The sequence below is a fragment of the Cygnus olor genome, chromosome 1 (genome assembly GCF_009769625.2).
Source record: "Cygnus olor isolate bCygOlo1 chromosome 1, bCygOlo1.pri.v2, whole genome shotgun sequence".
Taxonomy (NCBI): domain Eukaryota; kingdom Metazoa; phylum Chordata; class Aves; order Anseriformes; family Anatidae; genus Cygnus; species Cygnus olor.
The window spans coordinates 121,908,534-121,934,320 of NC_049169.1; the positions used below are offsets into that span (position 1 = coordinate 121,908,534).

At 35.4% G+C, this 25,787-nt stretch overlaps 1 protein-coding gene across 21 annotated transcripts in view; it reads left to right on the plus strand.

The window, feature by feature from the left end:
- The window catches only part of DMD (dystrophin), a 1,063,969-nt gene that overhangs the window by 859,544 nt on the left and 178,638 nt on the right, over window positions 1-25,787 (plus strand). For 19 of the 21 annotated variants that reach the window (XM_040530986.1, XM_040530983.1, XM_040530994.1 and 16 more), the window contains 4 exons: window positions 5,463-5,635; window positions 9,041-9,197; window positions 17,922-18,042; window positions 18,775-19,043. In XM_040530986.1, the coding sequence (XP_040386920.1) occupies window positions 5,463-5,635; window positions 9,041-9,197; window positions 17,922-18,042; window positions 18,775-19,043 (720 nt within the window). Of the gene's footprint in view, window positions 1-5,018; window positions 5,119-5,462; window positions 5,636-9,040; window positions 9,198-17,921; window positions 18,043-18,774; window positions 19,044-25,787 lie in introns of those variants that run through there. The other 2 variants (XM_040531074.1, XM_040531066.1) reach the window with 2 other exon arrangements.

Below are 25,787 nucleotides of genomic sequence, written 5' to 3' on the forward strand. Positions count from 1 at the left end.
CAGTGTTTCCAACCTACAAGAAGTGACTTTTTTTTTTTTCTCCCTGTTCAAATACTTTGAAGGTAATGACTAGCTCACAAGGAAAGACAGCCATAAAGAATGGTGCAAACTGACTTATTCTTGCTAGGAACAAAGGAAATAGATCAAGTGCATCTTGCACTGAGTTCTACCTCTTGCGTTTAAAAATGCATTGGACTTCCTGTGCTGTAGCCATTAATTCAACATCACCAGAACTACATAACCCTCAAAACTATTGCTTTCTCTAGCAGACAAAAGAATAATCCCTGATCCTGATAGAGGTGCCGTATGCATGGATCTTTGCACCTCCAAAAGTTCCTAGAGTCTGTAAGGGTATTGAAAAAAAAGATGTCAAACTCTCTGAACCCTTACACCAAGTTTAGTGTTTTTGGCAAAAATGAAGATTTCCAGCAGCTTAGACATGTAGCTAAATAAAAGCAAGTAGGCATCTCATCACTAAGGTACCTAAGCTGTGCTGCACAGGCTTGCAAAATAGACATTTCCTCCAGTTCCTATGCTTCATGTGTATTTATGTAAGCTTATGTAAATATGCCACTATTTTATGCTATTTTAAAATTATTATTTTTTTCCCAGAAAATTTTCTGAGAAAATATAAATTATTCTGACAGTATGAAGAAGATGATTAATTTGGCTAACTACACAGCTGGAGTAGAATTATATAGGTCTAGGATTGTTTCAGTAATTTTTTGGTAGCTTTTCTAACCATTTCGGTATTAGTATTGTAGAACCTTAGTACCGTGCAGTATAGTATTTTTGAGTAATGTATAGCCACTCAGGTCTGAATTGCTGATGCTTTGAGTACACGTAGGTAACTATACAGACTGACTTTGGTTTTTTAATTATTGATAGTAAAGACAAATTTTCTTCCTCTATGCCGATTTCCTTTAATCAGATGGTACTGTCTTTAATTTTCTGAGCCTTCTTACTCAATTAACCCCATTTATTTTATTAGTAACTTTATGGTAACTAGAAAATGTAAAATGCTTCATTAGAAATGAAAAGCACAATTCCAAGGACAGAGCTGAGTTTGTACAGGAGGATTTAAGTGCTTTAATTTCTTTAAATTATTACGTAATTAATTTTGTTTCTACCTTTTGTAAAAGATAAATGTTTTGTCAGCTGCACTACATTAATTTCCGTGTCTTAGTCTGACTCATGTATAGTCCAACTAATGTAACTAATTATTTTCTTTCTGGGACTTAATTTTACTTCCAGCCTACCAATTCCTCTCTGATTTATTGCCAAAATAATGGCAGATTTGCCATGTGTCATGTCCTCCATATGTCATTCCCATGTATTGCATATGGGATATGAAGGATTTTTACACTAGTTTGTTAATTATTTCTGATAAAATAACCCATCTTTTTGAATTCTTAAAGGATTATATCTGCTATGTGGTATTATCATAGGGATTATCATTCTTAGTCCTGAGTTGCTGAGTATCTGATGGCTTTACAGTTTCAAGTGTTGTTCAATAATGAGGAAGAATATAAAAATTAAGGTGGACATTGTGCCATTTATGAAGTCTTCTAACCTTTGATATAAAATTGAATTCTGTATAGGCTGAACAGAATTACTGAGAAGCATAAATACTATATAGACTTAATTCTATATAGTATAACAAAGTGAATACACATTTTTAAATGTGTAGAAACCTATAACAGCTATTCAACCAGGTTTCTATGAACAAGTCTTACAATACGCTTTATCATCTAACTATCATTTGTCTTAATAAAGGAGGATTTCACTATGGAATTCTTAGGCAAATCTGTCATGATAGGGAGGCAATTCTTTATAAGTAGTTCACTCTTAGTCACCTTTAAAAAAAAAAGTGGGAAAGTTGAAAATTAACTTAGGCTAATAATCATTACTCATCAATGAGTTACCATAGCCAATGTTTTGTTTTTGTGTTTGTTGTTGTTGTTATTTGTATTTTATTTTTCTACCTTCTTCAAGAGAATGTATTTCCACACAACACCAGTAATAACCACTACAACAAAAAAGCAGTGTACAGAGACAGCTTAAGTCCAACAGTAACTCAGCAAAATTATACCAGGATTTATTTTCATCCTTTGCAGTTCCTATGTGTGCTTGAACACAATGGAAAAGATGAAATGCAATAAATAGTCTATATTTAGTCTATATTCGATGCTTCTTGGTATAATGTGTAATGACTTTTGCAAATAGCAATTTATAAGGTGAAGTACATCCTCCTGTTTTATTCTTGTCAAGAAAGAGAATCTAGTTCATATTGATCTTTCACTTCTATTTTTGAAACATGGAAATTATTTATTTCAGAAAACAAATAAAAGATTTATAGATCTTTTTCTTACATGCACTCTGCTTCTCTTGGGACAAGGAGTCACAAAGAAAGGATCTGAAATACACCAACCAAAATGGAGTGAATACCTCTGTTGTTGTCTTGTTTCTTTATGTTACCGACATAGATGGAGTGAACTATTTTTAGGATTATTAGAAGATGTGTAGTTTACAGAGATAATTTGGACTAAGGTCCTGAATACTAGCTTCTGATAAGAGTACTTCAGTTTTCATGTTTGTTACCCATTTAACTAACTGTCCGGTTTGACTGTGGTACTCTGTAGCATTCTGAAATAAAAAAGATAGGCTTGATTTTATTATCAGAAATATCTATGTGTGGGGAGAAAAGCACAGAATGTCAAGACTATAAGAGAGTTTTTCTAAAGGCAAGAAAAGTGTGTAAGTGCATTTATTTTTTACTTTTCTGTTATAAAGTACTTTGAGTGTGATAAAATACCAAGAGGGCCCTGATTTGACAGGTTCCTACTGTGAATAGTTATTTGATGTACATATTTCATGTTCTCGCTGAGGAAGAGGAAGCTATTTTCATCACCACCCTACAAACTAAGAATTTTTTGCAACAGATAAAAATATGATAATTCTTTCATACAGCAATAGATTTATCAATTTTGAAATGTGGAAGGACCTCAGAAGTATATAGACATTAAAAGTGATTTTATTTTATTATTTTTTTTAATGTGAACTTTCTCCTTTCTTATATTATTTTGGCTATTTACTTCAGTTTTATGGTACATAACCTCAGGACTGACTTAAAATCTCCAAATACGTACACAAAGAGAATGAATTTAGTAATAAAGTATTCTTCAGTCAAGCAAACATAAATAAAATATAGCTGCTGGAAACTGAAGCTATCAACATTCAGACTTGAAATAAAGTACAAATTTTCAAGTGATGGTATTCATACCTGGAATATCATACACGTTTATGTACCTTAATAATAGCATTTTTAAAAATCAGAATAGGTTGCTTCTCTGAAATATATGTTTAAATTCAAAAAGGAATAATTCTGGAAAATTCTGTATGTTTTTATAATCTAAGACTCTGGCATAGAACTTCTATATATTTGTTGAGGATAGGAATGAGTATATGTTTATATAAATTTATACATTTATTTTATGCAACTCTCCACTGTCTTTCTATAAAGTCCCTAACATCTTTAAATACCTCCTGACTGACAAAAATATGTTTTTCTGCCTATTTTGAAGAACCATATGAATTCTTTGTCTTTTCTGTTGAGGGCCAAGTCTTGCTTTCCCCCAGTTTATAGCTATGTTAAAATCATTCTTTCTCTCTTCCTCTGAAAGATAGAATGAATTCTTCTATTTTAAAATAGGTAGGTGCAACTTTACATCAGGTCCTAAAAGATTTTTAATTCTTACTCTCTCAAAATTCCTAGCCTGTGTGTCAGGTCAGGTGATGAAATTCCCATTTTCAGATTAGAACTGCAGTTGCCACATTTAGTGCCTGTGCTAAGAAAATGGCTTCATTCCTGTGAGTATTTAACATCAATCAATAAATACAGTATTTATAATACAATTGCGTTCTGCTGAATTACTTCTGGTGTATTCCAAAGTCATTCCTATTATACTGCTAGGGTGAACATAGATAAGTATTTGGATAAGAACTCCTATACTGTACCACAGGCATTCATAGCCCTCCTTGAAATTGCTCCAAATACAGTGCTAATCGTTGCTGTGCATGAAATGGGTATCCAGCAAAGTACAACAAATGGCACTTGGAATAGCAGTAGCTGAACAAGGACAACCTACTTATGATTCAGTGTCGCTAACACTGCACTTAAAAAATCCAACCAAACCATTTCAGTTAGGAACACACCAAGTAGGCAAGTTGTGTGCTTCCTTCCTTCAAAGTCATTTTTATAAAGCAAGCTAGAACAAGTTTCCATTGGGGACCATCTGTGATGTTCAGTTAGCTCTGGGTCATGCCCGCAAATGCCATCAGCCATCTCCCCTTTCGCGTTTCATCCCCAGCACTCCCATTTCAGGCAGCAAGAAACCACAACCAGAACTCTTAGTGCCCAAGCATCCCATGAGAAAATGAAGAGCTTTATTCACTCAGTCGGTGCACTTAGTTTGAAAGCAGAAACGATTTTGTGCAAATGTGGCTATGTATAAACTACGTGTGCGCTTGTGTATGTGTGTTTAAATTTATTATTATTTTCTCTCAGTTTAAAGAGCTTGTTTCAGCTGCTGCTCTCTGCGGGTGAATCTGTGACCTCGCGGGGCTGCAGCGTGCAGCATCTTGGAGCAGGGCAGCCCATGCACAAAGGCTCCATTCAGCGCGTGGGCAGGCAGGAATGCTGGTACCAGGCAGCTCTCGAAGGAATGTTCTGTTGGCAGAAACAGCCTTGCTAAAAATGAGGGGGAAAAATGAATTTAAAATGGAGAGCTGGCCTGCAGTTACAAAGTGATAAGAAGAGCTGGCTGTTCAACATAAGCTGCTGGTTGCATATTCTGGGTCCTTGCTATTCTCAGGCCCTCCTACAGCCATGGCCCTGACCAGTGTTTTGGTACAGCACAAAGTGGCTGTTTATTGCTATTGACTGTTGAGGCCTGTGATCTGAAATGCGTTCTGTCAACAGAATGTAAGGGAACTTGGCATTTTAAAGCTCTGCTGCTGCAGACGCGCAGATTTCTTGGAATTGCCATGCAGCAGGAGCGGTGCTGCAGTCCCCAGCTCAAGCTGAAAATGTTGCACAGGAAGACCTATCACGTGAAGGTCAGATTTACCTGAAATCCCAGGGGGTTTGTTTATTTGTTTGTTTGTTTTCCTCGTCAGCACAGTAAATACATCTTGTCCTTAATTTGTTGCTGCTCAAAAGCTAGACTTCAACTTTCTAAATTTGTTCAGTAGGCTCCATATGGAAATACAGTCCTTATTCAATGGATTCATGCAAAAACGAAAGGTGATTGTGTGTATAGTACACAATATTGCCATGAAGGGAGTAACTGAAATCTGTGCTAACTCTGTGTTGGACTGTGGATTTTTCCACTCTTTTGAGAAGTGAAAGCTTCTATAATTATGTAAGAAATCACACATGTTGTTTTCTATTACTTCCATAGGATCTACAGGCAGAAATTGATACTCATACTGACATCTTCCACAACCTGGATGAAAATGGGCAGAAAATACTAAGATCCCTGGAAGGCTCTGAGGATGCCGTCCTGTTGCAGAGACGTCTGGATAACATGAACTTCAGATGGAGTGAGCTTAGGAAGAAATCTCTAAACATTAGGTAGGACATGAATGTAATCGAAAGTCTACAGCTGGTGTGTAAGACATTCCATCTGCCTTCTACCAGTAAAAGAGTTTGAGCTTGTTACTGATAGCACTATTTCTATCCATTTTGAAATGAATTATGCTATTTTGAATGCTGGCTTAACTTTGTAAGAATTATCAGAGGGTTTTTTTGGTGTGAAAATGATAGTGGGGGATTAGGATTTGAGACATATGATGAGGTTTTGTAATTACAAAAGGAAAGATTAGCATGTTTAAAAAGTAAGTGTACCCCATCTAAATGTAGAGTTCTTAGAGTTGGTTATGACTTATCATTGAGTCATGAAAGAAAACGATTAGACAACCTATATTTATGATAAGCTTTATTTCTGAGGCTGCCATTTCCAGTGCAGAACTAAGAATAGCCTTGCAAATGAGAAGACGTTATTTACGATTTTGGCTTCTATCTGGGAAATGGACAGAATTATCAAATAAAATCCAGGGGTAAAAGGAAATCCATATGTAGTGTTGTAAAAGGAAAAACTTCTCCCTGCAAGAAAAAAAATATAATAAATGGTAATATTAGAAATGATGAAGTAGACATGTAGGCTTCAGTGGGATGAAAGTTTCAAAAGAAACTATCAAGAAAACTTCTCTTCAGAAATAACGTCTTTCACAATAGACAGCCTGGCTCCATTGCATTCAGTCTCGGGCATTTTTTTCATTTGCTCACTTGCTGTGTGTTGGTGGTAGTTCAGAGGCAAAAGAGGCAGAAAAAGGCAGAAGTGGTTTTCAAAGTAATGTGTGAAATATTAGCTCTTTTCAGCTCAGGCCCTGAGGGAGGTCAGTCTGTGTAATGACAAAAGCCATCTTCATAACATCAATCATTAAAAATAAATGAAGGATGTCAGGTTGAAAATATATTAGTAGCTAAAGAAGGAGACACGTTCCTCCTTTTGTTTCTGAGGAGCAAAGGAAGGATATAATACTTCAAGGTCTCTCTGAGATTTATTTCTTCAGATAAATGTTACCCATGAATTTGACAAAATACAGTGATATTTGAGAAAAAAAAAAAGAAAAAAAAAGAAGTTGGCCAAATATCGGTAATTAAATATTAAACCTGTCCTTCAGTATTTGTGGTTCAGTATATTGCTGCCATTGATCATCAGACGTAGTAACCCGAGTTATATCGCAGTGACTTCTTGCATTAAACATTCAAAGAAACAGAACTCTTTTCTAAAACACTTGCTTTCAATAAAAGGCCCAACATACTGACTAGGATAAGAATCAATTTGCAACTCCTAAAACATTCAAGTTAAATGTTGCTGGCCACCAGATTGAATGAACAGGCTATGCTCAATTTTGTGCTTGGTGCTATTTCTTTTCATCACACAGTATGGAATAGATTTCATCATGACTAGTACTGTTTACTTGAAAGAGGTGTAAGAGCAGAAATATGAAATGTTCCCCAGACATCAGTCACATGACTCTCCTTATTTAGTGAAAGTTCTAGACTGCTGAAACAGAAAAAACATCCTGTCCCTTAGCTTGAGTGGGCGTTCTTTTCTCAGTCTGGTGCATTTCAGCTAGGTAAAATGTATGGTAGATGTTAAGAGAAGCCAAGTTCATTTCCATTATTACCTTGCTTTCATTATGGCAAGTCAGCACAGTCTATCCTAATGCTTTCCTTGCTTTGAAGAACTCGATTTTAAACTTATTTCCTATTATCTGTTTTGTCTGCACGTGCGTGAATACATTTATAAATATGAGTGTGTGTGTATAATGTGTACTAGCATGCACGTGTACAAATATATATTCACAAAACTGAAGGAAGGTCAGAACAAGATGGATTTAGGAGGGCCATTCACTGTACTAGGAAAGGTCAGAGCACAGCAGCAGTGATTGAACCTCTTCGGACCACTCTGTGTTTTCTCCCTGCAAAGCCAGACCTGAGGAAGCAGGGAAAAAGTGAAGACCCTCATGTTCACCTCCAGTTGCTGCTCTTGTCTGGAGGAGGTGGAAGCTTACATTTGCTGAGATCAACTTGGGAGACAGATGACTTGACTCAGAAACTTTGTCCCTTGACTGTGTCCCCTCCAAAAGCCCTGTGATGCTTGTTCTTGCAACTCTTCTGCAGCTCTCCATAAAATGGCCCTGCTTCTCTCCCACCTTGCTGCTTTCAGAGGCATCTTGGGACTTCCCTGGCCCTGGACACCCACAGGTCTGGCCTCCCCCAGCGTACCTTCTGTGAGGCAGTTCTAACCCTTACCTTCAGGAATTCGTCATTTCCATATCCAAACTAAGTAATAAAGACTGCAAAGCATTCAGTCCAGTTTTGTCACATTTTATTATAGCCCATTCTATATGATGTGAGGAGGAGAATTTTCAGTCAGAAAATGTGGTTTTATTTGCAACCACTGAAAATTAAGAGAAATGTTATATGAACAAAGTTGGAAGTTAAACAAATGAGATGAGACAAAGAAAATTTATTTTTATTTGATAGTGTATTTTATTGTTTTACTGCTATATAATAGTGCTATTCATTTGAATTTCTAAGAGGAATTCTTAAATTGTCTGGAAATGAATTGGGAATTTCTTCCCGATCAGCAACTGAACAATAGCAGCATATTCATAAGTCTAGAAAGACAGGCTTTTAATGTGATTATCTATGATATAAACAAAACTGAAGATTTGATCAATCAAAGATTTACCATGTATTTTCTCTCCACAGAAAGTAGTTGCTGAAAATTACTATTAAAAATGCAACATTTACACATGTGCAGAGGAAATATTTAGAAGGTCACCTTCTGGTGGAGAGCTTGCTTGCATAAAGTAGTAGTATCTAAAATTTGCCAGTAATTTGATTAGTTTCATTTACACCTCTTTTCATGTGGCACAGATATTTGTGCAGCATAAGATGTTCCTTTAACAATTTCCTTGTTACTTTTCTGGGAAATATTTGTTCTCTTGTCTTAAAGGTGAGCAGCCGCATGAATCTTGTGTGAGGTTGAATGGTTTGTGTAATGGTTTGGAGAAATACTTACTCTTCTCTGAATTGAAAAGTACTCTCTACATTTTGGTAGAGAGTACCAATCAATTGGTAGAGAATACTGTATCTCTAGTCTACTAGCAATCCTAAATGATGAGTAAATTATTCTCATACTAGTCCTGCATAATATTTGTGAACATTTGGTGAGACTGACAATTCAACACAACTATCAATGTGTTGACATTTCAGGCCAGGACTGTGGAACCAAATTTAAATCAATGTTGCCAGACTCTGATTCAAAGCTACTGAAACTATTTTAAAAGTCATCAAATTAATGAAACACTAGGATCTTTATCAGTAAATAAGTTTGCACAATTTGTTTTTTTTAATTTTCACTTAGCCTGAATGTATCTGATACTTAACGCATGCTTTCAGATCCCATTTGGAAGCCAGTACAGACCAGTGGAAGCGTTTACATCTCTCTCTTCAGGAACTTCTGGCATGGCTGCAATTGAAGGAGGATGAATTAAAACAGCAAGCACCCATTGGTGGAGATCTTCCCACTGTGCAGAAACAGAATGATGTTCACAGGGTACGATTTTTTTCAAATGATTGTTTTGTTGCTTTTTGTTTTGCAGCTTAGAGTTAGGTGAAACGGTGTGTGTTGGAAAAAGATACCTTTTAAGATATATTCTAGAGACAATGAAAACTGAACTTTTACATGAAAATACTAGCTACAATTTTCAAACACAGCTTAAAAAATTAGTCTGTTGGAGAAGGGAGTATTTACTATCTGTCTATGATAGCTCTATGAAAATGCTGTTGCTTTTCAAAAAAGCTAAGCAACTGGTATGCTTACTCTATTTTCATAGAGCTATCATAGACTGATAGTTTTAATGACTAGAGCAAATATTAACTTAATGTTATTTGAAGATTAAATAAGTAGTTCTGATTTATTTTTTTTTTCAGGATCAGGCATTTAAATCTCATGAGTTCTTTTCAAAACTCCATTTTTCTGTTGTTTTTGTGGGAATATTTATGAAAACAGTAGCTAATATCTGTTGTAATGCACAACTGTGTGCATCAGGAAACTATTCTGGTTACTGACTGCTTCTGTCCCTGCTTCATACTAATTTCATCAGGGAATTCTTATGGAAAGGCAGTAGCAGAGCATCACATGGAGACTGGTCCATACTAAGCTTTGTGGTAAAAAGAAACGTAAATGCAACTGTTGTTTGGGATTTTTTTTTGAATAACTGTTCATACAAAGTTTGAATTGATATTTTTATTTATTTATTTATTTTAGGAAAGGTATGCTTTAATTATGTACTCCTAAGCTGAATCAAGCTTACACCTGTCTCAGGCTAACCTAATGTCTGTTTTCAAGTAAAAAAAAATGTAGTTTGCTATGCCATTCCCAAACAGCTTGATACTATGAGAAAAGCATATTACAGACCTAGTGATCATCATCACAAAATGTTGTGCTGCATATATGTAATACTGTTTCACAATACCATTTGTGAAACTTGTCAAAAAGAAATGTTACTGAAGTTCCTAGATCTCTGCTTTTATTGCTGCATGGAGAAATCTAAAAATGGTTCTATAAAATGAAATTGGATCTGGAATACCTGTGTTTTCCTCATTCATCAGATAGCTGTACTATAGATATATCTCTAAATGATTTTTCTACCTCATCCCAAAGACTACAGTTGAGAGCAAACACTGTTTTGTTTTTTTAAGATCAAGTTTAGAAAGAGAACATGACATATCTTTATGCTTTAAGTTATTGGGAGAGCAGAATTTGTGAAAAGTCCCAAAATCTTGTATAAAACTAGGCTTGGCCTTTGTCATAGGCAAATAGGCTTTTGCCCACAGTAGCAGACTGATGGGGAGTAGTGGCAACATGGTCCATTTTCTAGGTCTGTCTTCTAGAGAGTTGATCTGTAGGATAGAATAATAGAATCCCTCACGTTGGAAAAGACCTCTAGTCAAGTCCAACTGTTAACCTAGTACTTTCAAGTCTACCACTAAACCATGTCCCTAAGCACCACATCTACATGTCTTTTGAATACCTTCAGGGATGGTGACTCAACCTTGGGCAGCCTGTTCCATTTCCTCACAATCCTTTCAGTGAAGAACTTTTTCCTAATATCCAACATAAACCTCTCCTGGTGCAACCTGAGGCAATTTCCTCTTGCCCTATCACTTGGTGCTTGGAAGAAGAGACCAACTCTCACCCTGCTACAATCTTGAGGTAGTTGTAGACAGTGATAAGGTCTCCCCCGAGCCTCCTTTTCTCTAGGGTAAAAAAACAAACAAACAACAACAAAAAAACATTTCCTCAACTGCTCCTTGTAAGACTTGTTCTCTAGACCCTTCACTAGCCTTGTTGGCCTTCTTTGGACACTCTCTGGCACCTCAGTGTCCTTCCTGTAGTGAGGGGCCCAAAACTGAACGCACTATTTGAGGTACGGCCTCACCAGAGCCAAGTACAGAGGACAATCTCTTCCCTATTCCTGCTGGCCATGCTATTTCTGATACAAGCCAGGAGGCTGTTGGCCTTCTTGGCCACCTGAGCACACCGCTTACTTATATACAGCCAGCTATCAACCAATACCCCCAGATCCCTTTCTGCCAGGCAGCTTTCCAAAGACTCTTCCCCCAGCCTGTAACACTGCATGGGGTTGTCATGCCCCAAGTGCACAACCTGCCACTTTGCTTTGTTGAACCTCATACAGTTGGCCTCGGCCCATCGGTTCAGTTTATCCAGCTCCCTCTGCAGAGCCCTCCTACCCTCGAACAGATCAACACTCACGTCTAACTTAGTGTCGTCTGCAAACTTAATGGGGGTGTACTCAACCCCTTGCTCCAGATCATTGATAAAGATGCTAAAGAGAAGGGATGTGTATTTTTCATACAACAAACTTTTCTTGGGACTTCAAACATTATCATGGAAACAGTGAGGCTAAAACATCTGTGACTTTAAGGAGCATCACCCTTCTTTTAATTTTCCCTCTCTGAAAGTTCAGATACATGAAAGGCCTGAAGTCTGTTCTAGTTAGCTGGCTGTAGCAGCTTCCATAAAGTAGTTTTAAAATCATAAAGACTATCCAGGCCACTGGGATGCAATAAACAAAATAGATGTCGTTTTTACTCTATGTTAACTCAATCCCTTTATCCAAAGATCATGTTTGAGCTAAAGCAAGACTTTGAGAAGAATTTTTGTAGAATTGTCATGACAAAACTTTTGTCATCTGATTCATATTTGAGTATTTGAAAACATTACCTTTGCTCCTAGAGCAAAGAAATAAATTTTTCAGCTAGAGAAGTTACTTCTCATAAAATTTGAATGTTGTATGTTATTCTGTAAGCTATTCAAAAGGTTCCCAGAATTCATCATAAAGGTGGCAAGACTTCAGTGATGGACTAAGTGACTGTCACTCGCAAATCAACCAAAGTGCTTAAAACTTTCAGGGACAAGAAGCGTTACATAAAAGTAAGGTACTATAAATAGGTGCAAAATGACTTTACAAAATAGGTCTTCTCACTTCTCCTTTTTGATTATCTTCTCTCCCACATGCAGATACATACAGACACAAATCTTTGGTCATCATGTCTCAGTCATTTCTTCATATCAAAGCTAGAACATTTTAGTTCCTTTTAGAAATAACATTTCTTTCCTTTTCCCATGCTGTAGCACTTCTGTAGTTTAATGTGAGGCCTTTCTAGCTGTAGGTGCTCTGATACCCTGTGGGAAAAAAAGAACAAAATATAATCCTTGAAATTAGGTCACCCTGTCTACTCTTCAAAGATCTCTTACAGAGAAGGAGGGAAAAACAATCACTGCAGAACTCTTCTGACTTCAGATCGTCTTTGACAAAATCTGTGTTTGCAGCTTGGGGTTTTTCTACTCTTTTTTTTTTTTTCTTTTCCTAAATTTTATGGACTTTCTGTTACTCTAAAAGTTTTTCTTTAGAGAAGCAGACATACAAAGAGTCTTTCTGAGTGAACAGCTTAGTCCATTTTTGAACATCAAAAAAATGCTTTTAAGAAGGTTTACACCTCAAATGTGAAAGTCTCCAGCATAAAACTGGAGCACAGTTCTGGTGAAAAGCTGCGTTTTCAACAGTTTTGGGCCCCTGATTAAAACAAACAAACAACAACAACAACAAAAACTACCCCCCCAAAACAAAACAAAACAAAAAAAACTTAGCCCTCAGTGTGAAAGAAGAGAGTAGTTAAATTTTGAACTTGATTACATGAGTCTGTTGATTGCTCATGTTGTTCTCCTCAATGTAAACAAACTAAGTCTCTACCTGTTTCAATCCAAACTTCCAGCTTTGGTCTTTCTATGTCAATACAAAGTCTTTCTTTCTGTGAAGAATTGTTTTTGCCAGTTAAAACCAGAAGACAACCCAGGTAATTTCTTCATTGGAAAGAAGAAAAAAGCCTCAGCAGGGAAACGTATTAGAAGCTGGTGTGTTGTTTTTTTTTTGTTGTTGTTGTTGTTCCTTAAGGAATGTAACTTAAAATAAATAAATAAATAACTTATATTTAACCTCTCTATCTTTTAGAAGACTATCTGGAATACCTCAGATATTCATAGCAGAGATAAAAAGAAGTTTGTTCTTATCATTTGAATGCTCCCAGTTGCCAAGATTGGTTTTAAAAATTTTAAGAGTAGGATTCAGATGAAAATTTCAAGTGCTTGAATCTATGCCAGATGAGAGCTTGAACTCTACTGAGAAAAAAAAGATATACACGCAGTCAGATTCATTGTTCCATGATAAATGTGAGGTGCTTTTTAGAGAAGGCACTTTGGAATTTATCCTCAATACACCCACATAAGTGTGATTTGTTTGAACTAATATATATGTGGATCATTTTGTTGATTTTTGGCATCTGAAGAAAAATGTGTCTATGCCAAAGTCCTAGAATGTGCAAGTTTGGTTGTGTTTTTTGTTTTCTTTTTTAAAATCAGTGATCTGAAATACTCCTGTTCATCAAACTATCATTTCTTTATCCTGCAGTTTTCTTTGCTTTATTATGAGTCATGATAGTGTTTTAATGAAATCATATTAATAACTGTGTACATGTTACTATTAATCTCAGTTTCCTGGACTGTAATTTAGATATTGCACAGGTAGTCTGTTTTTTCTGTCATTCTTTTAAGAGTTGCCCCATCTTCTGTGTGGAGATTGTATTACCAGCATAAATAGCATTTATGAATACAGTAGTTAATTACTAACAATTCCCTGGAAACCCTTTCACATGTAATCTATAGCAAACGTGCCTGAGGAATATAATTCGTGCTTCGATACATGAACCTGTTCTTGTGGCACAGTTGATATCTGCGTTTTAAATTTGAAGACCAAACACATTTTTAAAAAGCATTCTGATTGGGAAACATCTTGAATTCATTTAACTGTACTCTTTCTCCTTAAAATTCATTAAAAGCAAAAGCATCTGCTTTTCTAATCATAGAGATTAATGCCAGTTTTATTAATACAACTCTGTTTTCCCATTCTGGTTTCATCTTTCAATTTAAACAATCTGTGTTTCTCCATCCGAAGAGATTTCTGGACATCCATGAGAAGGTAGTGGAGGTCTGAGATAAGCTGATCAATATATGCATTATTAAAGTGGTAGACAGAATGCCGTTACTGCTGTAGTGCTGATGACAAATAGAGATGTTTAAATAAAGTAGTTTAATTGTTTTTTTGGCAGGTCATACATTATGCATGTTCGATTTCCTCTATAGTCACCACAAAGTGTGGAAGAGGGTCAGGAATTCAATGAAATTAGCCTGATATAATTAGCTGTAAATTAGACATCCATTTAGGCTAATTCTGTTATCAATGATGGTCTGTTTATTATAGAGATGTATTTCTCAGAGATTTAGATAGATTAGTTTTTTTCCAAAAGAAGAAAAAATGTAATTTATTGATAATTATGATTTTTAGTGTTAGTGTGTATGTATTTTACAACAAAAATTTAATCAGAAAAGCAGGCTTCATACAGTAAGAATGTTTTGTGGAATGGGATAGTATGAAGTGAAAATTCATCATTTTTAATTCTGTTCTGTGCTATTGCTTCAGTCTCATATTTTTTCATTCTATCCTTTTTTAATTTCTTATACTGAAATACATTTTAACACACTTGGTAGAAGTTTTCAGATCAAAACTAGGGAAGGCAATGAGAATAATAAGTAGATCTTAGCATCACACTATGTGCTGTTATAAAACTGGATTTATGGACTATAATCCCATTCCCTAGCTCCAACATCCAGATTGGAAAAGATGGATAACATTTAACACATTGGCTCACTGTTTTCCTTTAGTAAAAGAGACTCTTTCTGTTTGTGCAAAAATTTGTGGAGTCAGAAAGTTACCATTAGTATTTTTCTATCATTTTGGGAAGATAGATATGATGGTTCCTGATCACAGACCTTATGGGATGCAGTATGCATATCTGATTATGTTGTCCTTATTCTGTTGCACATGAGATGAGGGAGGAATGTGGCTATAACCTTCTTCTGGAAATGTCACCATGTGTATTTGGTTGATATGGTCTTTATGCAAAAGCAGTACAGGCTGAAAGAAGATATTTTGTCCTTCTTGTCATTTGTACATGTAAATAGCTAGGTCTGACCTGACTGCAGCAGCAGCACTCCATACAGCAGTACTTCTCATTCCCAAATATGTAGCTCAAAGGCATTTCTGACTTTTATAGATCCTATGAGTTGTTGCAGTTCTGTGTTCCCTTACTAGAATATCTACATCTCCTTACTGCTCTGTGGGGCAGAAACAGACCTTTCTGCATGTGCCTTCTGTTTGATTGGTTTTGGACATAAACATTTCTGAAAAATAATACATAAAGCATATTGTATCTTTTAGCTGGCATAAAACTGTAATGTTGAAAACAAACAAACAAACAAACAAAAACAATATGACTATGGACGTCACTTTCAACATCACCTGATGAGAGCAATGCACACAGTGCACAGGGGAACATTTTAAGCTATGCTACCTACTGGCTTGCTTGAGCTGCAGACCTGCCACACTCTAGTGGGACTGAAGGCTTTATTTAATGTGAGATGAGCACAAAGGCTAGTGAAAACAATCGTCTTTCCTTGTCTGGAGGCTTGGAAAGGGCTTATTACACTTTCTCTTTCCGTTGCACTTTGTGTAAAAGTCAAGTATGTATTACAGAAAATTCTAAATCTAAAAATATCTTAAGCTAAGCAGTTTTAACCCTGGAGCAACTTCAATGAGTTTATATGCAGAGCAATGTCCAATGGTATCTTTCTTGTTAATATACAGTACTCTTCTTTATTTGTGAAAATCAAAGTGTTGATTCTTATGGGTCAACATCATTGTTTAAAATATTTATCACAGCTATTCAGGAAACAATAGGCTCCTTTATGATAAGCAGATATTCTGTGAAAGGTTCCCACTTCCATTGATGTCCGTGACACAAAATTGACATTTCTGACTGCATTGTTTCCTTCAGGAAAGCACACTTTGCTAAATGATTTTCATGATTCACAATTATGAAACTTATGGTCAGTTCTTGACCACTTCATAAAAATTTTATGTAGTATTTTTAGTAGAATAATGTAGTCATATGCTTAAGTTTATGTTCCTGAAATGTATTAAGAATATTTTACCTGTGACTGATCACATTATAAACTGCAGGTGTGATTCTCATTATTAGTTCTGTTAGGTATTTCAGTATAATTCAAAATGTAATGAACTTTTTAATATTGAATTTTTAATTTTCATTAGTGTTCACAGTAACCCAAATTTTGTTTAATATTTAATTTAATTGAGTTTGTGAATTTATTATGGAAGAAGCCTATATAGTTCCAGTGTTATAAAAATGATTTTCTAGTCCCTGGAGTAAAATATCATTTTTCCTCTTGTGGCATATAGCTCTCCTTTTTGCAGTATTATGTTGTGTGATAAAATACACTATAACTTTCTGCATGTTTTGCCTTTCTGCCAGTCAAAAACAGTATGCATTCTATATTGTTTTATAAAGAGAAAAAAAATGAAATAAAATATTTAGGTAATACAACATCCTATATGGCATGCAAAAGACCTCGTACAACATGCAACCCACAGTCCAGCTGTCATATGCATTTTAGTGCAGCAAACATTCTGGATTCAGACTAATAGAATCATAATTTCTCTTACAGGCAAAAAAAGAAAAAAAAAAAAGGGGGAAAAAAAAGTGTGTACTGAAATAGTTCCATATCACTATTGGTGTGAGACAGTACAAAACTGTCTTCACCTGCCAACACACATTTTAAATAATACTGAGATGTTTATCTTCAGCCTGCTGAGACTTCAAATACCAACCTTGACAATCTTACTGATGATCATTTTAAAATCAGGGAATAGAAGAGAGAGGGGAGGAGGAGCTGTTGTTAGAGGAGGGAAAGTGCAAGTAGGAAAGACGAAGAAAAAGACAAGAAAGGAGGCCAGTGCTGGAAAGCATGTTAAGAAAGGAAGAGATGACAAGGAGAGACAGCTGATCTGAAGAATGAGCTGAATTAACCACATTTAAACATAAAACTATGGTAACTGGTAATAAATACTGTTTAAAGGAATTAGGAATTAACTACTTCATAAAGACTACTTTCTTTTCTTTAATTTTGACTTGTGCATGCCTACATCTAAACTAGACTGTATTTCTGAAATTTCACCATGGCCTTGATTCTACTTTTCAGAAATCTCCTCAGTTCATGTAATTTTGGAAGAGTAGCATCTACAGTGCTATTAGAAGAGAGGTTTACAATACTTGGTTTTTGCTACTAATTAGATGTTAGCATGGCAATATCTATAGGTCCTTTTTTTTTTTTTTTTCTTATGATATAACAGTTGCTATCAGCTGTAGCAAAGTGCTAGCTGTCAAGTACATTGGATTTTCCCTCACATTCTTGGAAATCTTACTTTTGGGAAGCATTAGCTAAGCTTGTGCTCTCTGATACAGAGCGAGACAAGGCTTTGTCCCTCGCAGTTAAATTTTGGTGTTGACTCTTATGTTAACTGGCAAAAGGGGTTCATCTCACAGTGAACAACTTGATCAGCAACTTTGGGTACTGGGTAACATGCTGCCAATACATTTTGAATACAATTTGATTTCAGGCTAAGCAAAAGCCAAAGATTATTGTCTTTATATCATTTTTGGCAGCTTCTTGTACACGTGGAAGCTGGTTTGGGAAGTTTTGTTTTTAAACTGACAAAAACAAGGAGTAGCACTCAGCATTTCGTTATATATCCATTTACAATATTATTGTTTCATCTCACAGACTCTCAAGAGGGAGCTGAAAACAAAAGAACCTGTTATCATGAGTGCGCTCGAGACTGTGCGAATCTTCCTGGCAGAGCAACCTGTGGAGGGACTGGAGAAGCTCTATCCAGAACCAAGAGGTAATTGAGGAAAGAGCTGTAATAGCACACTGCTGGAAAGATCAGTGATGATCAACAATGATTAAATAAATTCTGCCAGCCACTGTGAGAGCATTCCTTTTACAATCCAAGCTGAATCTCAGTATTCAGAAACTGAGCTAAAAATATAGATGAAAGAAACCCTTAGAGATCCTTTTGAACACTGTGGAACTACACAGACATGCATATTTATAAGTAGATGTTGAAAAACAGGCTTTAAACTTTCTGGACTTATCTATAACTGTAGTTCCATTTGAGGTTTGAAAGCTGCAATTTAACCTAGAATTCAGCTTGTAGTTTAAGTATTACAGAACTAAACCATTTGTTTAGAAAGTATATGTCATATATCAAACAGATCAAGAGAAACCAGTACAGCAAAGCTCCAAAATCCACTCAGCTGCAATGATTCACAGTGATTAATACTTACATATGTGCAGAACTATTTTGTTGAATCAGGATACAGTAAGGTGCAGCTAAAAGCTTTAAAATGCCATTACATACTTAAATGCATGTTTTGTTGATCAGTGTTATGGAAAGATTTAAATTTGAGAGATTCACAAATGAGCGCATATGAAATAACTATATGTAAAAAATATGTCATTGGTTATGAATAGTTTCTTAGGGAGCTTTGAATTCCTTAGACTTACCCAGATAGCAATTATTTTTCTTCTAAGTCAGAATATGTCTTAAAAGCCTCTCAACTTTAACATTTAGAACTATCACCTGAGGAAAGGGCCCAGAATGTCACTAAACTTCTCCGAAGGCAAGCAGATGAGGTCAAAACTGAGTGGGATAAGCTGAATCTACATTCTGCTGATTGGCAAAAGAAGATAGATGATGCTCTTGAAAGACTGCAGGGTCTTCAAGAAGCAATGGATGAACTGGACCTGAAACTACGCCAGGCTGAAGTGTTCAAGGGATCCTGGCAGCCAGTGGGGGATCTGCTAATCGACTCTTTGCAGGATCACTTAGAAAAAGTCAAGGTACGTGTCAGTATATCAGTATTTTTAAGTATAAAATATTTGGCTAGTTCATTATGTGAATTCCAAAATCAGGAATTAACTTGTAAAAAATGAGAAATAGACAGCTTTGTAACATAGTGATTTACTCCTTTGTTTTTTTTTTTTTTTTTAAGAAAGTGCATATAAAGAGTTTTATTATTTATGCAATTAAAATGGAGTGGAATCAACATTGAGAATGTATATTGCAAACACATTTCAAAAACACTATAGGAATGTGTAGTATCCTCAGCCCGTTTAACTCAGTTCAGGAATGCAGAGTTAAGTTTAAAGACCACAAGAAAGGGTATATAGGAGAATATATGATGAATGTATGCCAAAATTAATTGTGTCCTTTATATAGTTTGGTAAGCAGGATAAGCACATAATTGTGTCTGTAGTTATAGAGTAGAATTTAAATAATTAAAGTGTATGGCTTGGTGTTGTTTTGCCATGATGGTGGTATTTGTCATCTGTCTCATTTGATAGGTAGACTCATATTTAATTTAGTTTAAAAACACAAAAAAATGGAAAAAGCATCATTATTTTCAGTAATAATGCTTACCTGCTTTCAGGAGTTGTTTCATAAGATCACTGCTTATGGAAAACCTCGTGAGGACTTGTCCGTTTTCGGCATGAAAGCTCTGGCCAGACTGTATAAGTACTACAGGATTACTTCAGCTAGGGCACAATAGAGGTAGTTGCCATTTTGATAAGAACAAAGTGCCTCTGTTCCATTCTCATAAATGGGAATCATTGTCATTTTGAAAGAGACTAGCGACTGCTATTTTCTCTACTAGCTCATTAGGATCTAAGAAAGAGGAAATAGAATGACTACTGGCAAGAAAAAAATGCCTTAAAAACCAATGTAGCTTTAAAAAAAAAAAAAGTCCTTGATTTTAATTACATAGAAGTTTTAATGAGTGTCCTGTTTAAATATTGTGCAAGACAAGTGAATTTCGTGGTTAGATGATCAACAGTTGGCTGCATAATTTCTTTTTCTTCTTTTTATATGAACAGAAGAGATCTATTTATCAATTTCATAACATGCCTTCCGTTATACCCAGGGATTTTTTTGCTGTGTGATTTTCAAAGAAGATATTTGAACAGAAACATTGAATCCCCGATATTACTAGAAACAAAGCAAGTTGCTTAATTCTAAATCTGTGACCATAAAGCTGTGACTCCATACTTATAGGCTGAATCGTGGCTCAGTTTCTGTCCTGGAGGATGGAATAGAATTCTAATAACAGCCATGTAAAATAGGACTCTTAAAGCTTTGACAAATCCTGAGGTACCTATCTCTGTTCATTCTGAAGTCTAGCATAGGCCAGACAGAAACCAAAAAATTCTGCTTTCAAGATTTAAAATCAGGATGCTACCGCCTACCCCCTACTCTCATTTGGACCATATTTACTAAAATATTTATATTTTATAGGCTATCATCCCTAAGATCATCAGTCAAACAGTAAATGAAAAAAAAAAACGACATACGAATATATTCATATCCTTGTAAAACTATAATTTTTCACATCCTATATGGACAATTATAGGGTATTCTAGTGATACTGTGCTTTCAGCAGCTTCTAAATGATCATAATTAGTACTGCCTAGGTAATGAAAGAATGCGTAGGCAAAGCTGAATAATTTTAACTCTGTGAGTACTATAATAATGTCCCCCAAAGTGCTGCCTAGAATATATTTATTGTTTTAATGAAATGTAATTCCAACATAGATAATGAAGGACAGATGGCATATATCACTGGGCAACGTAACCATGATTGTAAAATGAATAACCCGCAAGAAAGCTACAATTGTGCCTGCAGTTTGAAAGCTATCCTTATAAATGAATAAATATATGTTAGGGTTTACCTCAGTTATTCATATTTATGACATCCATATTTTTCTTAGAGTGAAAGCTGTTTTGAAAAGTTGCAAATCAACAACCACCATTTATGTAACCTTAAAACAGAGCATTTAAATTCTTTAAAAGTTTTCAAGCTTGCATTTGCTACATCCAACTAGATGTACAATAGAAACTTTGATCTTGATCTTTTATATTCTTAGCATATTTACCTAAGGCGTAAAAGTATTTTAAATATCTCACAACCATAGCCTTAATTCTTGGGTTTATTTTTTTCAAAAGCTGAAGGAGAGGGTTTAGTGTAAAGACAGTGTATTATCTGTGACAGTAGCAACAAGATTTGTTTTTGTTTTTTAACATTGTTTATGTACCATTTTTACATTGAATATATTTTTAGATAGTAAGCTCATTTCTTATTTACTCCTTGTCTTGATAACCTTAGATTACTATCTCAGTAATGATCAAATTTAGTCAGTTTTTCATTATTTCCCTTTGTTTTGTTAAAATGAATCCCAAACAATTAGAAAGCTCTTTTGTATGTGTTGTGTGTGTTTCATTTCCATAACTATTAAAGATGTGAGAGAGGAAAAATATTTTGGCAACTTTTGTGTACAATAAGCTAAAATAAATCAAGGCCTTTCTACAAAATGCAATGGATATTTATATTCTATAAGATTTAACAACTACATAAAAAATAAACTTTCAGTAACTGTATTATATTTGTTTACTGTATTATATTTGTACAAGTATTACGTTATAAACAAAATTGTTGTTTTGAGGGGAAAATCAAGCTACTGAAAGAATTGCTTGTCTAATGCCTGAAAGTCTTAATAAGATTATGAAAGCTAATATGGAAACATTTTCTTAATGGGTATGTAGAAGTGGCTCAAAGTGTTAGCCAGATAAGCATCAGCGTCTACTTTGCCTGTGCTACAGAAATGAGACCATTTCTCCTAGTCTAAATTGGAGGTTATGCAGTGAAGGCTGAAGAAGCAAGAGAGATTTCTGGTAGAGGGACAAGTGGAAGGAGGGAAAGTAAGCTCCAACCTGCACAGTACTGAGTCGATTCCAACTACATCCTAGTTCACTCTTCCAGTCTACAGACCCAGGCCTTAGCTCCAAAACTTCTCTAGTCCCCCAAAGTGGCATACGTGTCTGAGAAAGAAAAATGAGTTAAAACCTGTTGTGTAGTTTCTAATGTAGAATTTTAAAACTGACTTTATCCCAATCTGAAGGACTGGGAGAATCACTGAGACCTGATTAAACTCTGCAGGAGATTTTAGATGCCTTAATATCTGGTATTTGGCCTACATATGGGAAGCTGGTCTGACATATACCTGGTTGCTACAGTTTTCTTCTTGCTTCTTGTTTTCTTCCCAGTAATTGATTCTCCTAAAGGTTAAATAGTTTTCCTTTGAAAATGTTTGGATTAAAAAACTAAGTTTGCTGAAGAAGACAGAGTTTGTATGGCCTTCAGTTAGAAAAATTATTAAAACAATGAAGATTTTTCATTATAAATGTATTATCAGTCAAACATTATCAAATTGATGTATTCTACATATCTCATCTTTGCTTTGTTGTTTGTTTGTTTGTTTTTGGGGGGGGAGATTATTTTTTTTTGTGATGTGTATCACAATGATTGATGATACTACAGTGTGAGGGAAGTACCTATTACCTTCTATATATCTAAGCACCCCAAATATCTTCTGAGCAGATCAGGTCAAATAATGGTCAAATGAGCTACTGTGATACGATTTCTTGCAAATCCTTCTCATAATGGAGATCACAGTAGTCTTCCCAAACCTAAACTGATGAATATCTTCCCAGGGAATAACTTTGCCCAGTGCCATTTGTCACTGTTCTCTTTAGTCATAGTTGCTGGAGCTCTTAAAGTCAAAGTCATGGTGTGATGTTGAACTAGTACAAAATAAGTAATCCTTGATCAGTATTACTGACTTATTATTACAGATCCTTGGTCTGTATTTATGTACCAACTGGTATTTAGCTCTGGTTCTGAGGACAAGATAGTTTCAGATACCTCAACCAAAGAATGCAATGTAGACTACAGATCATACATACTTTCAGAGCTCTCTGCTTCTTTGTCCTGTTATTATCTCTTTTTTTCCCTCTCACATATAGGTGACCTTATGATCTTATCTGCAGACTGAAATGCAGCTTTCTTGATACACACAGTCTCTCCCTCTTTGTTCCCCTCCCCCCCCCCCCCAAAAAAAAAAGGGTTATGCTAGTAGTGTGCACCAGTCATTACTTGCCATACTGATACCTTCTCACTGTTTTGTTGTCTATTTCTCATCTAGCTGATGAGAAATACTAATACTAATGGATGCTGTTGGTTATTCAGGGAACCCTGATGAATTTTTGGATTTTGATACTTTATGCTCTGAAAAATTCTTTGGAAGCTCAAAGCCACTCTTTTGGGATGTTGTGCCCAGAATTTTGTGAATGAGAAGGCAATATGATTGTAATGGTGCAGTTGTGCAGTTTATCTGTTACTGAAGGTAGTTCAGCTAATCCAGCATGCTTGAGAGCACAATGCAAAGTGCTTCCTCTTGCTAGTGGTACTCTACCATATCACTGGCAGCACAGGACGGGTCCAGTTATTAACAGTTCAGTTGCCTGTCATACACAATGCTATAAATGAACAGCGGAGTCTTTGTACTCCGTGAGGGATATAACTCCTGTCTGAATTTCTCTGAACCACTGTGAAGTAAACAAACCATAGAACAGGCAGTAGTGTTTGTGGTTCATCTTGTTGCAGACAGAAGTGTGGATCTCAAGCACACCTGCCAAATAAAAGCTGAATTGCGTAGCCCTGTCTTCAGGTGACTCCATTCTGCTAGAGACTGATTTGTTCTCCTTTATTATCACATAAGGAGGGTGCCTTGATTCAATATGGGATTGTTAATGGTAAAAAGCAGAACAGAATTTAGTGCCATAGGTCTTGCATTTTCTTCTGAGCAGTTTTCATGCAAGTCTGAATCTTGCTCCTTAAGAACTGGTTGTAGTTATTAGAGATTTACATGTATGAATAAAATACTTTCCCAGAAAGACTAGGAATTTTGCATATAGATTATGAATTTTAATATATTTAACATAACAAGTGTATCCACAGAGGCTGTAAGTATTATTTTTAATTCTTTTTTTGCAGCCTATATTACAGCTTTTACTAATTCTTTTCTACATAATTATGAAACAAAGGGCCATGAGGAATTCACATGAGCACTGTATAAGTAACCCTTATTTTCTGAACTGTATGCTGTTTAGCTCAGGCTTTCTTCAGCATAATTGACAGCTGTTGCCAATTGTATGCTGCTGACAAATGTTCACGGGAAAGTGCCAACCTGAAGCTTCTTTCTAATTATGAACTGAACAGTGCTTGCATTTATGCACAGTTGAGAAATGAACTGATCTGCTCATCATCTACTCCAAAATGCCTTTCTATATGCACTCAAGCCTTTTGTCCCTAGCCATCTCTTCTTTAAACGAGATCAAAAGGAAGATAACCCTGTAAAATAATTATTTAAATTTCAGTTGTGTGCATATGTGGCCATAGAAAGAAAAGAAATAGATTTGGCAAGCTTAAAATACCACATTCTTACAAACTAATCCTAAAATAGCGACCTGAACTGGTGGACAATGAATGAACATAAGCAGTTCATTAAAAAAAAAAAAAATTATTCTATATTCTTCTGTACTTCATCCTGGTACTGTTCAACTGCTGCTTTGCCAAAAAGAGATATTTCAGAAAAGTGGACTCTTACAGTGCTATTATGAAGGAACTGTGCTGGCAGCTGCCTACAATGGAAACTCTGAGAGGAAAGAGAATTGCTGAATTTCTAGTTTATATTCTCATTCATAGTAAAATAAAACATTAAAAATCTTTAAAAAGTATTTGAAACAATGTAATTGATAATACATTACTTTGTAATTAAAGTAATTCATAATCTTCTATCCTTCCTGAAGAAATAATATTTTTGGAAGGAATTATTAGGGCTCACATACAGAAAAATAATGAGTGACACCTAAAAACAGCAATAGTCCACATTTATCTCCTCCTAGCAAAAGAGATATATACTGGACATGAAGAGACTAGGTTTAAATGGTTACATAGAAACTATGCAAGAGAAAATTATCTGGAAGTTACATTTAATAACCAGAATTTTCAAACATCTAGATATCAATACCAATACTAGATCCATATTACAGTAAATTGCAGTCAGACTGTAATATGATGCCTGTGTTCCTGTTAATTTTATGTTCAGGTAAAATTAAGTGAGCCAGCAGAGCTCATGAAGTCCAGTCTATAAAATAAAATGACATTATTGCATATAACAGTGCATTTTGAGGTCTTTTTAATTTCTCTTCTTTAATAGTAGACTCTCTCTCTCTCTCTCTCTCTCTCTCTCTCTCTGTATATATATATATATAAAATATTAACTTGTCTGATATTTTGAACAAATCCAAAGCGCAACCCCTTCCTTGTTTCAAATTTTTACTGTGTATCACTTTTTTTTTTAAATGTGCACCACCGTTTTCACCATGTTTACAGACAAATTTCTATTTCCATTTAGCAGAATTTGCAGCAGAAAAGCCTACAGAAGTAAGTGGCCCTAAAATATTGTTTCAGCAGTTTCAGTACTCATGGGCAAGGATGTATTTTGACAACATACAAGCATTACTCCCCTCTATAGCTCAACTCCCTATTATTCTTAAGTTTAAAGACCCCCAAATTCCAAAGCATTCCATACACAGAGTATTAGAGTATGAACTAAGATTTGCTTAAGTATTATTAAATTTTGTCCAACTAAAAGATGACAGAATCCTTTGGATGACAGCTAAGTAGA